The 16,239-nt window shown below is 45.6% G+C and overlaps 2 protein-coding genes across 2 annotated transcripts in view; both read left to right on the top strand.

Moving 5' to 3' along the window:
• Positions 1-230: 230 nt before the first annotated feature.
• Positions 231-2,105, top strand: txndc17 (thioredoxin domain containing 17). The gene is made up of 4 exons (XM_062472729.1): positions 231-517; positions 876-957; positions 1,169-1,244; positions 1,533-2,105. The coding sequence occupies exons 1-4, from the start codon at positions 373-375 to the stop codon at positions 1,599-1,601; spliced, it is 372 nt and encodes a 123-aa protein (XP_062328713.1). The 5' UTR covers positions 231-372; the 3' UTR covers positions 1,602-2,105.
• A 523-nt stretch (positions 2,106-2,628) lies between these two features.
• The window catches only part of nxn (nucleoredoxin), a 45,931-nt gene continuing 32,320 nt past the window's right edge, over positions 2,629-16,239 (top strand). The window contains 1 exon segment of the mRNA XM_062473300.1: positions 2,629-3,163. Within this exon segment, the coding sequence (XP_062329284.1) occupies positions 2,855-3,163 (309 nt within the window). The 5' untranslated portion in view covers positions 2,629-2,854.

Below are 16,239 nucleotides of genomic sequence, written 5' to 3' on the forward strand. Positions count from 1 at the left end.
AGTCTCAAATGTCAAACAGAGTCATTGACGAATATTTGTGATCTAACTTAAATATCAATAAGGCATACCATTTGTTTCAAAATGTTATTACATTTACATTAATTTTTTTGAAGTACTTCAATAATTGTGTTCTCAACATTTGAAGCAGCAGCAAAATACCGTAGAATATTTACTAGGAATGTTGTTTTGTGTCACTTTAAGAATATTTGCATACACAGGAAGTACTGCATGCTGTCAAGTGCTCGTGAGTACTTTAGAAGAAGAGATCATAGTGCAAAGGGTGTGCGAACAATCTTTACTCCTCTTCATTTCCAACACCTGCATTAACCCACAGCATCTGCGTGATTCAATTGCTGTGCTGTTTATTCAAGTATGGCTCAATTTGAAGAAGTGAAAGTTCATGGTTACGATGAATTTAGCAAAGCAGTGTCTGAGAGGAAGGGAAAGGATATTTTTGCATATTTTTCTGGAAATAAAGACGCGCAGGGAATGAGCTGGTGCCCAGACTGTGTAAAAGGTAAGCTAGTATTCTTTCGTTTGATGCTAGTCACAGTGACATTTTGTGAATCTGTCTTTTAGCAGAGTAAACATACTCAGTCACTACTGTCATTTAAGATGTTCACTGTCTTCCCTTCATCTTTGATAACACGCAATGACAATGCAGGTGAGGTGTGCCATACAATTATAGACAGGCTCGTGTTTTTCTGATTGCATACAGCTTATTAACCATTTTTGCAATGGCGTGACCATGCAGAAGGGCTATAAGAATATTAAGTGCTTACTTGACTTTGTATGAGAACAGAAGCAAACCGTGGCCTCAAGTTGCATATCATTTTCAAGTTGCATATCATTTTCACTTCTCTCCTCCCCTGCAGCGGAGCCGGTGGTTCGAGGAGAGTTGTCCCACCTTCCTGACGGTTCAGTGTTTATCTACTGTCAGGTTGGAGAGAGACCCTAGTAAGTCCTCATTTCCCCCAATTGACTTTCTTCCATTTTGCAATTCATCCTGATTTAGGCCTACTTCTAAATATGACTTTTATCAAATATATTCTATTTGGTCGATGCCTCATTTAGAATAAGAATCGTAATAGGTATGGATTAAAGTAATTTAACCTCTGTTAATTGTATGTATTCTTTTTTCTATGTTTAATTTTGTATATTTTCCTAGTTGGAAAGATCCAAGTAATGAGTTTAAGAAGACGCTTAAGCTAAGTGGGGTTCCCACTCTGCTTCGCTATGGAACGGTGAGAAGGGCATGATTTATTTCTCATACACATAGTGTTAATATAATACTTTAACAAGAGATCTGTCAGGCAGAAAGCATGATCATCTCATATGTTCTGTTAAAACAAAGATATTGGAAAGATTATGTGGAAAGTTCCATTTTCTTCCTCTCACTTTTTCAAATGCAACAATTTAACAATCTCATTGAAAAAATAAAAGTAACTTATACAAATGAAAAAACTGAGCTGAATTATTATTTTATTTGATGCCAGCAGGTAACAGAAATTATGTGAATTTGTGATTTTCAGCCTCAGAAGCTGGTGGAGGAGGAGTGTCTCAAGGCAGACCTGGTGAGAATGATGTTCACTGAGGATTAGAAGAGCAACATCTTCTCAGTCATCATCCATGTGCTCCCTTTGCTGGGATGGAAGATGATCCTACCTTTCTCACTAAATTACATTTCACTACAAAATAAAGATGTATTCTTTAGGTTCCCATTTAAAATATGTTTAAGAGTCAGAGTGGCAATACTACCAATCAGTGAATGTCTATAAATCTATTCAAATTATCTAACCAATTGCAACCTGAGGCCTTAGTAGATTTGTGGATTGATTTTATACATCAATGGGGATTAGGAAATGTATGACATAATTAAGGTATTTTCGAAGCATATGAAATACCCCTCTGCCTTGGATTGTTTAGTGCTGTGCAGAGGAAGTTAACTGTATTTCGTGATTAGGTTTATGGACTTGAAAGGTAGACTAATGAGTAGGCTACACATCAACTTAAAATAGGCTATGTGCTTTCTGTCGTGCTGTGATTGTGTTGACTTGATCATACAATCATGTTGGTTACGTGAGACGAATAAAATGTCAAATGGATCGGTTGTGATTCGGATGTTTAATATTCTAATATGTAAAATAAACTCAAAGGGTGAAATGTCTTCTGTAGCCTACTACGAATTCGCTATCTGATTCTTGGTAAAGGGACGGTAGGTGGCACTCATGCCTTGCTATTTAGAAAAACTCAGACTTTGTCTTTTTTTTTTCTGCGTGTCTTGTTTTCTTTCTGCTTGTTTAGAAAAACCATAAACATTCTACATTTAGATTTAAATATGTAAAAAATAATTGGGTACACAATTCAAAAACCAGCTTATAGACTCATTCTGAGTATTAGCCTAGCCTGTGAGGAGTCACGATAGAGAAAGAAGTCCTGGTTTTAAAATCCAAAAATAATTTACAACACATTCAGTAATCCCAGTGAGCTATATTGTAATGTACTTATAGACTAATTTTAAAATCTAATTCATTAATAAGATATGCAATATCTCCATTTTATAACTAGATGTCATTAAAGACTTGCGTGATTTTGACGGAGGGGCGAGCAACCACGGTTGCTGAAGAATATAACTAGAGCGCATTCCTGCACACCTCACTGAGCTGAGATTGAGAGAGTGGTAAAACGGTAGTGTGCCTAGTCTATCGTGAACACATTTCATCGTACGACAAGGATTTGGCGGTGGAGGACGATTGAGTGTTGGTTGTCAGTGAGGCTTTCCGTTTCAATCTTCAATAGTCTCGCTTAGATAACGGAATTACAAGGGTCTGTTTCAAGGACTCGAGCAGCTGCGATGTCGGAGTTTCTGGTGAATCTTCTTGGGGAGCGGCTCGTGAACAGCGAGAAAGCCGAGGTAGATGTGCAATCCCTGGGCAGCAAGCTGTCTCTGGTCGGTCTCTACTTCGGTTGTAGCCTCAATGGCCCTTGCAAGCAGTTTAACGCCAGTCTCTGTGAGTTTTACAGCAAGTTCAAAAAATCCTCTGAGCACAAAGACAAATTGGAAATCGTCTTCATCTCATCAGACCAGGACCAGAAACATTGGCAAGACTTTTTACAGGAGATGCAATGGCCAGCATTGCCTTTCAAAGACAGACACAAAAAGGTAAGGAATTAATTATTTAAAAAAATAGGATCTATGGGAACGACTGCATCTCTGAAAATATGACACTAATCTGTTTTTATTCTCACTGACCATTCAGCTGTAAAAAGCTTGCCCTTAACCATATTGTATGGTGTAGGCTATTAGCACAGGTGTTGCCTTTACTGTTGATTATTTTGGTAATTTGCACATGCACGTTGCAATTATAGTTGAAGCAGGGTTTAATATAGGCGGTTTTGTTACAAATGATGCGGTCTAACCTGCTACACCCCCCTTTCAGTAAATACATGTGCTTGTCTTTTAAATAGGATATCTGGAATAAATCTATAGATAACTCGAGTTTTCTAGTCTCCAATAACATTAGATGTTATTGTCTGCAAAAGCACTCTCTCGCAAACGCATATAGTCACACACAAACAGATGAATAATATAATACTTGTTTTGAGAGATAATACATTTAGGTATGAGCTATTTATTGAGTACACGTGTCAACCAATGTCAGAAAAGTGACCTTATAAATCCAAATCATTATTCTTTAGTAATTGAATTAAAGAAACAAACAATGTAGTCTCTTTAAATGATGGTCTAATTGTATAGGCCTAGTTGTATTCCAGTATGTTTTAGTATGTTCATTTTGGGGTTATGTGCACAATAGTGGAAGTAGCCTATAGCAAATATTAACTATACAATTAGATTTTTTTGTGTACAGCTATACAAAATAATTTAAATCCTCTTTTCATTGTTTTGTGTATTATATATTTTGATTATCAATTATCAATAGTAGATCACAAAATGTAATATTGTGTGTGTATACGAAGGCATGTCTGTGTTTGTAAAATAAAAATGAAATGAAAAAATAAGTTCATTATCAATTTAGAACACCTGATGCTGGTAATGGTGTTTAGTTTAATAAAAGGTGTGTTGATTTGTTTCAATCTATAGGCCTAACACTATTGTGTTTACTATTATCCCCACTATTATGTTTATCACCAAATACAGTCTAAATTGGTCAGTAATCTTGTAGATATTGACAGATGGATAATTTATTTCTGTAGTTCTTCTGTAATTGTTTATTTATTCACTCCATAAATAATATTTCCAAGTTAATAATTATTTCCATCTGTGTTTATTTGTATGCTTCATCGGTTGCATTCTCCAATGATTCACCTAGTTGTATGATGACTATCAAAATAGCTAAGATTATCAAGTGTGAAATATAAAATAGCCTTTTTTGAACAGTTTGTTCTGTGAAATGGCTGTTTGTCAAATTACATGTGTTGTTGTCATGACAGTTTGGTGCATAGAGTGAGGGAAGGGTGATCTCTACAGCTGTAACATCTATTTCACCTGCAGAGAGAAACCATTTTGGTCCTGTGCACAACTCGCTCCTCTACATGCAGCAGTGAGCACTGAAATTATTATCCTTAATAACAAATTACAATTAATCCCACAGAAACTGCCATCGCCATCTATTTGGCAGTGTGTGTGGTTGCAGCTGCATGCATATTGTGCCCTGGTGAAGAGGAATAACATGTGGGTGGGAAGGAGGATGGATTGTGTACATTGCTGTTGTAGTCAGTGGTGCTTATGAGGTAGAGGGAGAGAGCCGGGATTGTGCAATAATGGGATTTTTCTAAACAAGTCTGGCCTGCGCCATCTTTCATCCCCGTCCTCAGCTGGGAACCTGGCAGCATAGGACAGTAGCGTGAAGGGTAATATCTCAGCCACTACACCCCACTGAATGCATTTAGAATCACATTGTGCACTTCATAATATTATCCTTTATCACATTCTCTTTTCATTGCTCTGAAATAACGGTGTCTTAAGATGGTGATGGTGTTGGCCTTCGGGACCATTTCCTTTTACTTAAATATGATTTTAATTATTATTAAATTACATTTTCACATTTTCTTGCATTCTTCTTTACACAGGTAGTCTTTAAAGTGAAGTATCTTATATTTGATAGGGTTAGGGCTACTTATTGTCTAAATAGGGGCAAAGTATAACCAAATGTATTTGCTAAAAGTCATAAAAGGTTATTTTCTTTATGGACTTATGGTGAATTTACTCCTGCAGTCTTTTCCTGTTGAGCCCTCACGCTGATTCAGATAGGTGCAGCATGATTTAGATTGAATCAAGGCCCTGCTAATGCGCTGCAGATTGCCAGTGATGGTTTGTGTTTGACTTCATTATGTAGTCCAGGCAGAATAAGGGAGAAATTACGGAGAGATGGGGGTTGTCTTGGGCCAGTCTGGGCGGAGCGTAGCCACAGTGCAGCATTATTGTTGTAAACGCTGGTGGAAAATATCTGCTGTCTCAACGTTTCTATTGTTCACAATCTGTTATAGAGACCACTGGAACAGAAGGGATGTCATGTAGAGTATTAGGAGGGTAAAATATTAATTTTGTATGCAGCTATGAAGATAACTTTAATCTAACCTCTGACCTATTCTTGTTTTTAGGTGGCAGTGAAAATCGTCAACTTACAATATCTTATCCATGTGATGTTTCCAATGACAATCATGTTTAGTATTTCACCTAGAGCTTTGTGGGCTTCTAAGATTCACTGTTTTGACATCTGAGAGTGTTCATGCATATGATGCCTGTGTGTGTTGATGTTCATATTTTATAGGATGGGCAGGGGAGCTGAAAAGCCTCATGGATTGGCAAGGCTGTTCCTGCCCTGTCTTGTGGGCCCTTTGTCAATGTCTGACTTGTGAAAAGAACATCTACTGTTAGGTCCCTTACATCATTGCAACATTTGTATTTGTAGGAATTATTTGTTAATTATTGAATTTCTCATATATATATATATTTTTTTTTTTTTACTTTCTCAAGAGATCATTAAAATGATTTACCTGTCCTTTTGTGTCAAAGATTTACGCCCTGTTTACACAGACCCAAGGCAAGATGGCAAAACGCTGACTGCAGTCCTAAATCAACATGTCTGCATTCAAAGTATAATTTTTGACAAGACCTGCTGCGAGCTTTTCTTTGAGCAAGTGTGAAGTCTGGCGCTGAACAACTTGGTCATCATGGCAGTCTGTTTTGTCTCTGTTAGAAACGTACGTGGGTCCTAGTTTTGGCCTGTGCGCTCATGATCGTAGCAGCCACTGAAGAGTAGCGTTGTGTGCCTTGTACTGCTCTAATTGGTGTATGACGTTGACCTGGTGGAGAGCTGCGTCGGTATTGTGGGTCTGCAGGTTTTGGAAGTGGTCCAATCCCCCCCCACCCCCCTCCTCGCAGGCCTTGGGCAGGGTGGAGAGTGAGGGGGGGGGAGAGAGTGAGCTCTGTGGGGCCAAGCCTGCACATCTCCTGGCGGAGCCTGCAATCTTTCTCAATCGCCTCTTTCAGAGCCTCATCGCCCACCTGGCCTCCCTCCACCTCTTACTGTACCGGCCCCCGACCTTTCTCTCTCTCTCTCTCTCTCGCTCTCTCGCTCACATCATCGGGAATGTTTGTTATCTAATCAAGCAGGGATAAGCTTCAGACTCTGAGGAGAAACACGGACGGTGTTAACACTTGTACCCCAGCCTGTGTAATCTCCATATAATCGCTCTGAAAAGCAATTCTTCATTTGGTTGTATTTGGACAAAACATTATGCATTGTTGATTTACTTAAGCTGTTTTTACTTTGCTACTGTATGTCCCTCGATTTCCACTTTGTTCGCTGTACTGCCTGAAAGAAAAGACAAGCTGACAGTGCCATCTTTTTAAGAGTAAATGCAAAGCTGAGTGAAATCAACTCAGCCCGGTTGATTTCATTCCAGCTGTGGACAACAAATGTCATTCATAGCATCAAAGTCATAAAAGATGCGGTTCGCAGACCATTTCATTACTATTAGCTATTTTCCATTCTTGGGATTGGCACAACACAAAAGCTCACGGAAGCTTTGAGATGAGAACACCGCTTTGCAGTTTCACATCCGCGAGCGTGTGTGCTTGAGGCCCTATGGCAGTGTGTTTCAGAGAGTGGATGTCTGCCCAGTGTTATAGGAGGTATGGCTGTCTGCTAGCAGAGCGTCGTGGCTAGCTGGCACTGCCTTACATGGCGTGGTACGGGGAGTAGTGGGAGAGACGCTCGTAAATCAATTAAAACCTTCGCCAAGTCTGTGTGAAGGCTTCGCTCTGCCAGCAACAGTGGAGACTACATTCTGAGGCAGAGTAGGCTGTGCTGAAGTTTGTGTGTGTGTGTTTGTGGAGGGGGAATAACACCCCAGTGAGAGAAAGGCCTCCTGTTCATACCCCCACATAACCCAACCCCTCTGCTTGGGAGCCCTGGCACCAGGGCCACAGCTGCCAGGGGCTGAAGAGTAGGGGCCAAGGGTGCCTGTCATCAGGGTGTCACTGATCTGATGAAAAGCACGCCGAGCCCTGCTCATCACGTATCTCAGCCTCACGCCTGCAGCCTGCCTTTGATTCCTGCAGAAGACTGGGGGGGGGGGGAAGAAAAAGAAAAGAAAACAATCTTGCCCTCTTTATCAGCAGGTGATAATGTGCTGTTCCTTATCTGTAAAGGCTGCTTGTGGTTGAGGTTTACCGTTGCAGGGATGCTCTGTGCCTCGTCACTCTCACTCTGAGAATCCGTTCTGGTTGATGTGTTGCTGTGGGAGGTTCCTCTCTTTGCGCATATCGGTTCACCAACTCAAAATACCGTCTAAAAGCATTTGTGTGACATTTACAATACCCATTGATTTACACTATATTGTAAAATGAAGATGTGTGTGTGTGTCTGAGTAATGAAGCTATACCCTTGCTGGTCTAGAACGTTGACCTTTTGCTTACTGTTACCTTGAGAAGCAGGCGTGCGGTCGAGTGTCTGTCTGGCCCAGCTCCTGAGCCATAATGTCGCTCCATTGTCCCTGCAGCTGCGATCGCCTGTTACCTAACACAGTGTTTGACAAGAGCTCGCGGGAGGAATGTGGGCAGACACCTGCTCCGCCGAGGCAGCGAGGCCCGAGGGTAGGGAAGTGCAGCGCTAGGACAAGGCTGTGGACCGCCAGCCACGCCAACTGCTGCTTCTCACACCAAGCTAGGGTTACTGTCCTCTCTCACCGGGCTTTGTCTGCTCTTTACTGCCAGCACTGCAATATTGTGAGAGACGACAGTAGAGATCTCATCGGAGGTGATGTTCGGGGGGGTTTAAGTTACCCGCTGAGAGTGACTTGAGAACAGGGAGCCTGTGTGGCTTTTGGAGGGACCCAGACCTCCCTCTCTCTCTCCGCCACCAGATCGGTTTCTGCTTCTGTTGTCCGCCTGCGAGGTACAAGTCACAATGGCTGTAGGGCTGTGACCTCGGTCTGTGGTCCAGGAACCACTGAACAGAAACCCTGGGATTGGGCCTGTCTCTGTTGTCCCATCGTGCTTCCCAGCTGGACCTTTTCAGGACTCTGGTTTTTTTAACCAGAACTTTCCACAGGACGGTGACGTTCCAGAGCACCAGCATGACCGTTGCTAAACCGCAGTGTCTGCAGCAATGCTCAGACGAGGACAACAGATGCTTGATCGTCTTGCGTACATTATTCCAAACCGAGCCAATTAACACATACTCGCCAATCCAAGTCTGTATTTCCCTTGATTTTTGTCCAGACGGCGACTCACATCTATTGAATGGGAGGCCTAGGTCATTATAGTTGGATATTAATTTCTGGTGAAAGCAACTGCAGGAAAATATCTTAGCCATTGCTTAATTTCCATGGAAATAAACATATGGTTGTTACTTCCCCAGTCCTCTCGTCTCTCAATGCTCATTTTATTTCTCTGTCTCTCTCACTTTGTCACTGCCTGTGTCTCTCTCTCTCTCTCTCTCTCTCTCTCTCTCTCTCTCTCTCTCTCTCTCTCTCTCTCTCTCTCTCTCTCTCTCTCTCTCTCTCTCTCTCTCTCTCTCTCTCTCTCTCTCTCTCTCTCTCTCGTTCTGTATTAAAAGTGTAGCGGCCCCCTAACCGGAGCGGCCTCTTAGTTTTCCTTCCCGCAGGGAGGGTTGATCATGTGATCATCCCATCTTCCCCTCATCATCACCTTGGATCTCCACCGAGGAGGCCAGCGAAGGGAGTCAGTGATTCACAGACAGCCACATCTTTATGGATGCATGTCTTCTTGAAGGACAGAAAAAAGGGATTTTTAAAATGTCGACCACCTTACCAAGCCTGTCTCGTAGATGATGTCTCTAGACTCGGCGTGTTTGCTTTTCGTTGGTAATGGCAGTAGACCCACAATTCTCCCCAGATTATGAATAGTCTATTTAGATAACCTTCAACCTTCCCCCTTCCACTTATCTTGTTTCTCTCCCCCCTGCATGTCTATCTCACGCTCTGCCAGTCCCCCCCACCCCCACCCCCCCTGATGGAAATGGCAAATGATGATGCACTGTGGTGTGAGCAGGGTGTGAAGCCCCCCTTAGCGAAGTGTTTCCATTGAAGTGTAACGGTGCCTGTGGCTAGGGCTCCTGTCTGAAAGACCCCTGCTATACAAACAGGCCTACTGTCTCAGCTTGGAGCTTGGCACACTCCATGTTGGCGCCAGCCCTGCTGTCTTGTCTACTATTGAGCTCTTGCAAGTAGTAGTGAGAGGCTTCTTTCCCCCCAGCTGTCTGGTATACAATGGGATAACCCAGATATGACGGCTAGTGATACAGCATGAGCATAGCAGGACCATCGCTTCATGCTCTGCCTCCTTACGCTCCATCTACCCTTTTACGGTCCGCTTCATCACTCTCTTCTTTCATTTACAACCTTTTGCTTTCTTAACCTCCCACGCAATTGAATATAATTAGAAATCAGTTGTTTGTCCCTGTCTTTTCTATGTAGGTTTTGTGGGGTTGCAGGGTCTCTGGGTTGTAAGTGGAGGACAGGTAGATATGTGACTAAGAGGAGAGAGTGGTCACTTCCTCAGGCTAAGGGTGAAAGAGAGAGAGAAGGGGGGGGGGGGAAGCAAAGGAGCCAGGGAGGTCTGCTCGGCTCTGCTCTGTCAGAGTTGTAAAGCTTGTGTGACAGAAAGAGGATACAGCATCTAATACATCTCTCCTTGAGAGAGGGGGGGGGGGAAGAGAGAAAGGAAGAGGGAGAGAGAGAATTAGAGAGGCCAGGAAGGAGCAGAGGAAGGCACAGGCAGGAAGATTAGATGGGAGTTAAGGAGCCAGCACTTCCAGTTGACAGTGGATAATCTTGCTCAAAATTCACCAGTCACTCGCTCAAGCGTGTCTGGGCCTTTTACTGAGCCTTCCTTAAATATAACCCCTTGAATAGGTCTGTAAGATTGCTTGTTTTCACGGAGAGCCTCCTCTTCATTGGACCGCGAGTGTCGTTGCTTTCTTTAAGATTAAAGGGGTGAGAAGTTCACTGCAGCTTCACTGTGAAAGGTGAGCAGTCTCGCAACCCTGAAATCACACTGTCTCAATCCTTCTGACAGTTCAAAGACCTCCACGGCACGCCAACATCCACACGTCTCCCCTGGGAGGAGAGGGAGGTCGAGTTCAGGCCAAACCGACTAATCGCCTTCATCTCAGGAAGCTTACAGCCAATTAGCACCTCCCATAGTCACCAAACCAACCCGGCCCCGTTGCTGTCTGGCTTCCTGGCTCAGATGTTCTCCGGGTTTCTAGAGATCACCCTACATGGGACTTCTGACATGTCTGACCTCTCTAACTGCCTGGGTTAGATGGGCGGGTGCTTCTAATGCAAGCATGGAATGAGCCTGGCTTCCTCAGAGACAGATGTTTTGGGGAGAGGGGGGGAAGGCTAATCTTCAGCAACTAGATAATGAGGCAGCAGAGGAGATGGTGTGCGTCTAATAAGGATGGGTGGCAATACGCCGCCCCCCCTTCCCCCTCCAAAAAAAAAACAGAATAGTTTTCCATAATGTCAAGTCAGCTCTTTAAGACAGTCTTGGTACAGTGATTGGTACAGCAGGCAACTGCTGTCTTAACTGTGGAGGAGTTGAGGGAGAAGAAGCCAGATCCAGCTATCACTGCATCTCCATCTCTTTAGGTTTACTAGTTTAACAGCCCACTGTGGCGGCTGGAGAATTTGTGGCTTAACTTGACGTGCTGCTGTTTGATAGGCGGGGGGGGGGGGGGGGGGGGGTGGTGAGGGGGGGGGCTTGAATTGAGTGACTGTGGTGATTCTGATAAGAACCGCGGGGAGTTTTGAAAGATTTCTGGCCGGGCTACTCCCTGCAGTTTGCTGTTCCCGCAGCCCTCCCTCTCTCCAGAGCTGGTTCCCATTTACTCCTGCTGTCTCGGAGCTAGGTTATGAATTCAGATGTCTACTGTTTGAAGTTGTGTAATGCTCTGTCTACTGATTAGCCATCCAAACAACCAATCTACTCTGCTGCCACATTCACTTGTGTCACTGCGTGGCCATGTCTGTTTATTCATATAGGCCGCCACAGCAATATGCTCTCCACATAATTGCATCCAATATTTACTCAGGAAAATAGAATTTGGTGATCTCTCCCACTGACAATCCCCTGGCAGGGGAATCCATCCCATCTGCTTTTTTTTAATGACCTTGTTATGACTTGAGTTGGGTTGTCAATGTGTTTTATATGATCTGTTGGATACAACACACTCAAGTAGTTATTTAGGACCGTTGCTTGGACATTTTGCCTGAGAACAACTCCGGATCTCATACAAACTTGATTCATACCGTAACGGTATCAGATACATCACATCAGCAATCTATTATTAGAATTTTTTTTCAGTGTATTCTGAAGTTATGAATGTGATTTTACAGACACGGGAAATGAATCCAGAATAAACAATTCATACAGTCACTCCCTTTTTCCCCCTTAGACATGGCAGTTGTCCAGGGTTAAGCCAATACTGATGAAAGCAGAGTACTGTTCAGATGTCTGGAGAATCATGGACTTAGGCTTGTTTGTTCTCCGCAGCTGCAAGCTTTTTACAGGGCAACAATTTCCTCTGATTGCACCGTTAAGAAATGGCACGGAATCTGTAGAATGCAGAGACAAGAAGACCAGGGAACAGACAAGGGGACCTGATGACTGTTCCAAATGGAGGAGTCGCTGATGGAGGGGGAAGGCTCTGGTTATCTGCTGAGGGAGAGGGAGGGGGAAGGCTCTGGTTATCTGCTGAGGGAGAGGGAGGGGGAAGGCTCTGGTTATCTGCTGAGGGAGAGGGAGGGGGAAGGCTCTGGTTATCTGCTGAGGGAGAGGGAGGGGGAAGGCTCTGGTTATCTGCTGAGGGAGAGGGAAGTCTCTGGTTATCTGCTGAGGGAGAGGGAGGGGGAAGGCTCTGGTTATCTGCTGAGGGAGAGGGAAGTCTCTGGTTATCTGCTGAGGGAGAGGGAGGGGGAAGGCTCTGGTTATCTGCTGAGGGAGAGGGAGGGGGAAGGCTCTGGTTATCTGCTGAGGGAGAGGGAAGTCTCTGGTTATCTGCTGAGGGAGAGGGAGGGGGAAGGCTCTGGTTATCTGCTGAGGGAGAGGGAGGGGGAAGGCTCTGGTTATCTGCTGAGGGAGAGGGAGGGGGAAGGCTCTGGTTATCTGCTGAGGGAGAGGGAGGGGGAAGGCTCTGGTTATCTGCTGAGGGAGAGGGAGGGGGAAGGCTCTGGTTATCTGCTGAGGGAGAGGGAGGGGGAAGGCTCTGGTTATCTGCTGAGGGAGAGGCAGTCCTACAAAGAGCAGGCTGATTGAGGTAGAGACTGAGATCGTTGAGGTTTGGACGAGCACTTTATCGTTCTCCGTCCGCAGCCTCTCTTATCGCTCTTACCGAGGTTAACTTGGGATTACAGCCGTAGCACAGTTCCACGCTCGCCAACTGCCGTTTTAAAATCTATTATCGCTCGTCCCAGTCACCTCAATAAAAACCCCGCTACACGCATTCCATGCATATCCAACCCCCTTAGTTACTCGGAGGCGTAAGTACAAGTTCCAACTTTTTAATGCTAGGGTCTCCAAACGAGCAAATCATCAAGTGAGAAGCCAGGTGGTGGCTGGAGGCCCGGGCCCCCCTGTAGTGGCCCTTCTGTGAGCCAGCCATGCCTCCGTGTCGGGGCCTAATCGCTGTTTTGATTAGTCTTTTGCTCCACATCCGTGTCGACTGAGGGAGGGGAGGGGGGGGTGAACCAATCCCACGACCGTGTGGAGTGAAAGGGGCTTTATCAGCTTAAGCCTGTTGTAAGGAGCACAAGAGGTCTCATCTCTTTCACTGAGTGGAGAGAGGCGCCCTCGGACACAAGTGTCCAGGCAATTAGAGACGCAGAGGCCTCAAAGAGAGATTACTGGCAGGGAGACGCGGCCGGGCCCGCCGCTTTCTCCGCCGCCTCATTGTCGAGGCGGGCTCCGCATTCAAGCCGCGCGGCGATTGGCTGTGCTCTCAGCAGGCGGTGAAGTGGGAGATACCCTGACTCTGCAGGGGTTCCCCTGTGCGCCGGGGCCGAAGGGTTACGAGCGAAGGAAAGGAAATGACGGATTAGCCTGCTCCAGTAGAGGAATGTCTTACTGGAGGAATCCATGATGCTACACTGATGGGTGAAAACACTTTCCCCCCGTGTTTGGACATTGTCACGAGGGCATATTGAAATAACTGAAGTTGATTCGCCATGAAATCACAGCTGATTCTTTTGCCTCCTACATTTGTTTTGCCGGGGAACAAGAGGAAGTCATTATGGAGGTGATCTCCAGCCTGGTGAAGGGTTTAGTCCTGTCAGGAGAGTCGGGGAAGGAGAGGAAAACTGTGAAAACACACACAAGACTTATTAACCCCCTCCTCCTCTCACATCTCTGCCCCCTGTCCCCTCTGTAATGTGGTTCCCTACCATGTCACTCCCCACATGCTCATTGACCCCCCCCCCCCCCTTCCATAACCCCTCTGCCGGCTGAGGAGCCCAGCAGGTGTGCTGCTCCCCCTCAGCAGGTCCAGGCCCAAGGCGCTAGCCTACCTACCCTAATCCTGCACAGCCCTCAAACTCCTAAATAGGTTTTTTTTTTTTTTTTTTTTTCACCTTTTTGAATGTGGTCCAGTACAGCTCATCCAGTTTGCGAGCATGTGATCCTGTGGAAGCAGCCTGAGCAGAAGAAAAGGTTAGCTGTGGAGGAGAAGGTTTCATGTCAGGAATGTCAAGGTTTCTGCCAAGTACCCTCCCCCCTCCCTCGATTCTTCTCTTCCATCATATAATTATGGAGCGCTCGAGGTATGTGAGGAGCGACTGAAAGCGGAGTGTATTTTAATGTTGGAATGATGAAACCCGATGGTTGATATCTGGGACTTGCCAACAAACCCTCCCAGTCCACCTGCAGAACAGCCCCCTTCTCTACGTCTCTGTTATCCCCAGGGTCTGGGGCCATCCTCTGGGGGAGAAGATTAATTTCCCCTCCTCACGAACCATCCCTCTTCAGCCCCACAGCACCAGGTGTCTACCCCCTCTAGCAGCCAGGAGCTTCTGCAGATGGACAGAAGAACTGGGAGAAGACATTTTATTTTGGGGCGTGTTCCAGAAGGTTCCTATCAAACCTCTTCTCTCCCAGATCTTGATATATTGTTTGAAGTCGTCTTTCCTGAGTACTGTCTTCACCCCAGTTGACATGTATGAAGGCTAAAAGCGAGGGAGATCTATTTACTTTCTTGTGGTGATAAACAGTGTGGCCAAGCTTTGCCAATGGGGTGGAGATATGTTTATAATGTACACAGTAATTATGCTCTGTAATTACTGGTATTTACTGGCATTACAGGAGAATTAAAGTGACTCAAGTCAGCAAGTTTCGTCATCATCCAGTCTAAAGACCTATTAGTGGTAAATGCGGAAAACATCCTGAGCTTCCTCTAAAACGTGTGTTATTTTTAGTAGATCATCACAACAGTTAAATCGTCCTCTACATACCAGGAAAACAACCAGACTTGAGTTTACAAGTCTAAGACGGAGCTCAAGATGAGAGCGTCATTCTGGCCTCCGCTCCAGTGGATCACTGGCCTCCTCCTGGCCTCTTCCTAGCCTCTTCTTGGCCTCCTCCTGGCCTCCTCCTGGCCTCCTCCTGGCCTCCTCCTGGCCTCTTCTTGGCCTCCTCCTGGGCTCCTCCTGGCCTCCTCCTGGCCTCCTCCTGGCCTCCTCCTGGGCTCCTCCTGGCCTCTTCCTGGCCTCCTCCTGGCCTCCTCCTGGCCTCCTCCTGGCCTCCTCCTGGGCTCCTCCTGGCCTCTTCCTGGCCTCCTCCTGGCCTCCTCCTGGCCTCCTCCTGGCCTCCTCCTGGCCTCCTCCTGGGCTCCTCCTGGCCTCCTCCTGGGCTCCTCCTGGCCTCCTCCTGGCCTCCTCCTGGCCTCCTCCTGGGCTCCTCCTGGGCTCCTCCTGGGCTCCTCCTGGCCTCCTCCTGGCGTCCTCCTGGCCTCCTCCTGGCGTCCTCCTGGGCTCCTCCTGGCCTCTTCTTGGCCTCCTCCTGGGCTCCTCCTGGCGTCCTCCTGGCCTCCTCCTGGCCTCTTCTTGGCCTCCTCCTGGCCTCCTCCTGGCCTCCTCCCGGCCTCCTCCTGGCCTCTTCTGCACTACTTTATGACTTTTCTTTTTTTTGGTTACTTTTCAGTTGAAGGCATGGCCAAGCTAAATATCTCGCCTGGCCTCAAAGCTTGGAATATTTCAGATGAGAAAAGCAAAGCACTTTATGTAAGTTCAGGGATGGAGATAACAGATTGCAAGTCTTCTGTGAACAGTTAGTTGCCGGTTATGAGTTACGATATGGGTCTACCACACACTGCAATAGAATACAAGGGACTAATAATGTGCAAATATTTTAAGCTGATTTGGGTTTCTTATTTAGCAGCTTTGCCAAATTGTGGTGTAAGATTGGAATAATATCACATTGTTATTGAAAGCATCAGCAATCTTTTTATAGATTTGACCCCCCAAAAAACGAACTTCAAGCCATTTAGAAAATCTCAAGTCCTGTTCCTTGGCAGGACTAGACAGAATTCCAGCCGCCCACACGCTTCCCTTTATATGAGGGCTCAGAGGTGTCACAGTAGGTAAAGTTTTCAGCTCTGTGGGTGTTCCCGTTTCTCTTTTCCAATTTCCCTTCAGTTTCCTTTTTGATGTGATACCCGTGAGTGGATTTGGCCTTGAAATCTAAACTTGCTAACC

The sequence above is a fragment of the Osmerus eperlanus genome, chromosome 11 (assembly GCF_963692335.1).
Source record: "Osmerus eperlanus chromosome 11, fOsmEpe2.1, whole genome shotgun sequence".
Taxonomy (NCBI): domain Eukaryota; kingdom Metazoa; phylum Chordata; class Actinopteri; order Osmeriformes; family Osmeridae; genus Osmerus; species Osmerus eperlanus.

Excerpts from the sequence above, each read along its gene's own strand:
- txndc17 (XM_062472729.1), top strand. The coding sequence starts at position 373 with ATGGCTCAATTTGAAGAAGTGAAAGTTCATGGTTACGATGAATTTAGC. Across the intron at positions 518-875 it reads GTGCCCAGACTGTGTAAAAG|CGGAGCCGGTGGTTCGAGGA; the intron begins GTAAGCTAGTAT and ends CCTCCCCTGCAG. Across the intron at positions 958-1,168 it reads CAGGTTGGAGAGAGACCCTA|TTGGAAAGATCCAAGTAATG; the intron begins GTAAGTCCTCAT and ends ATATTTTCCTAG.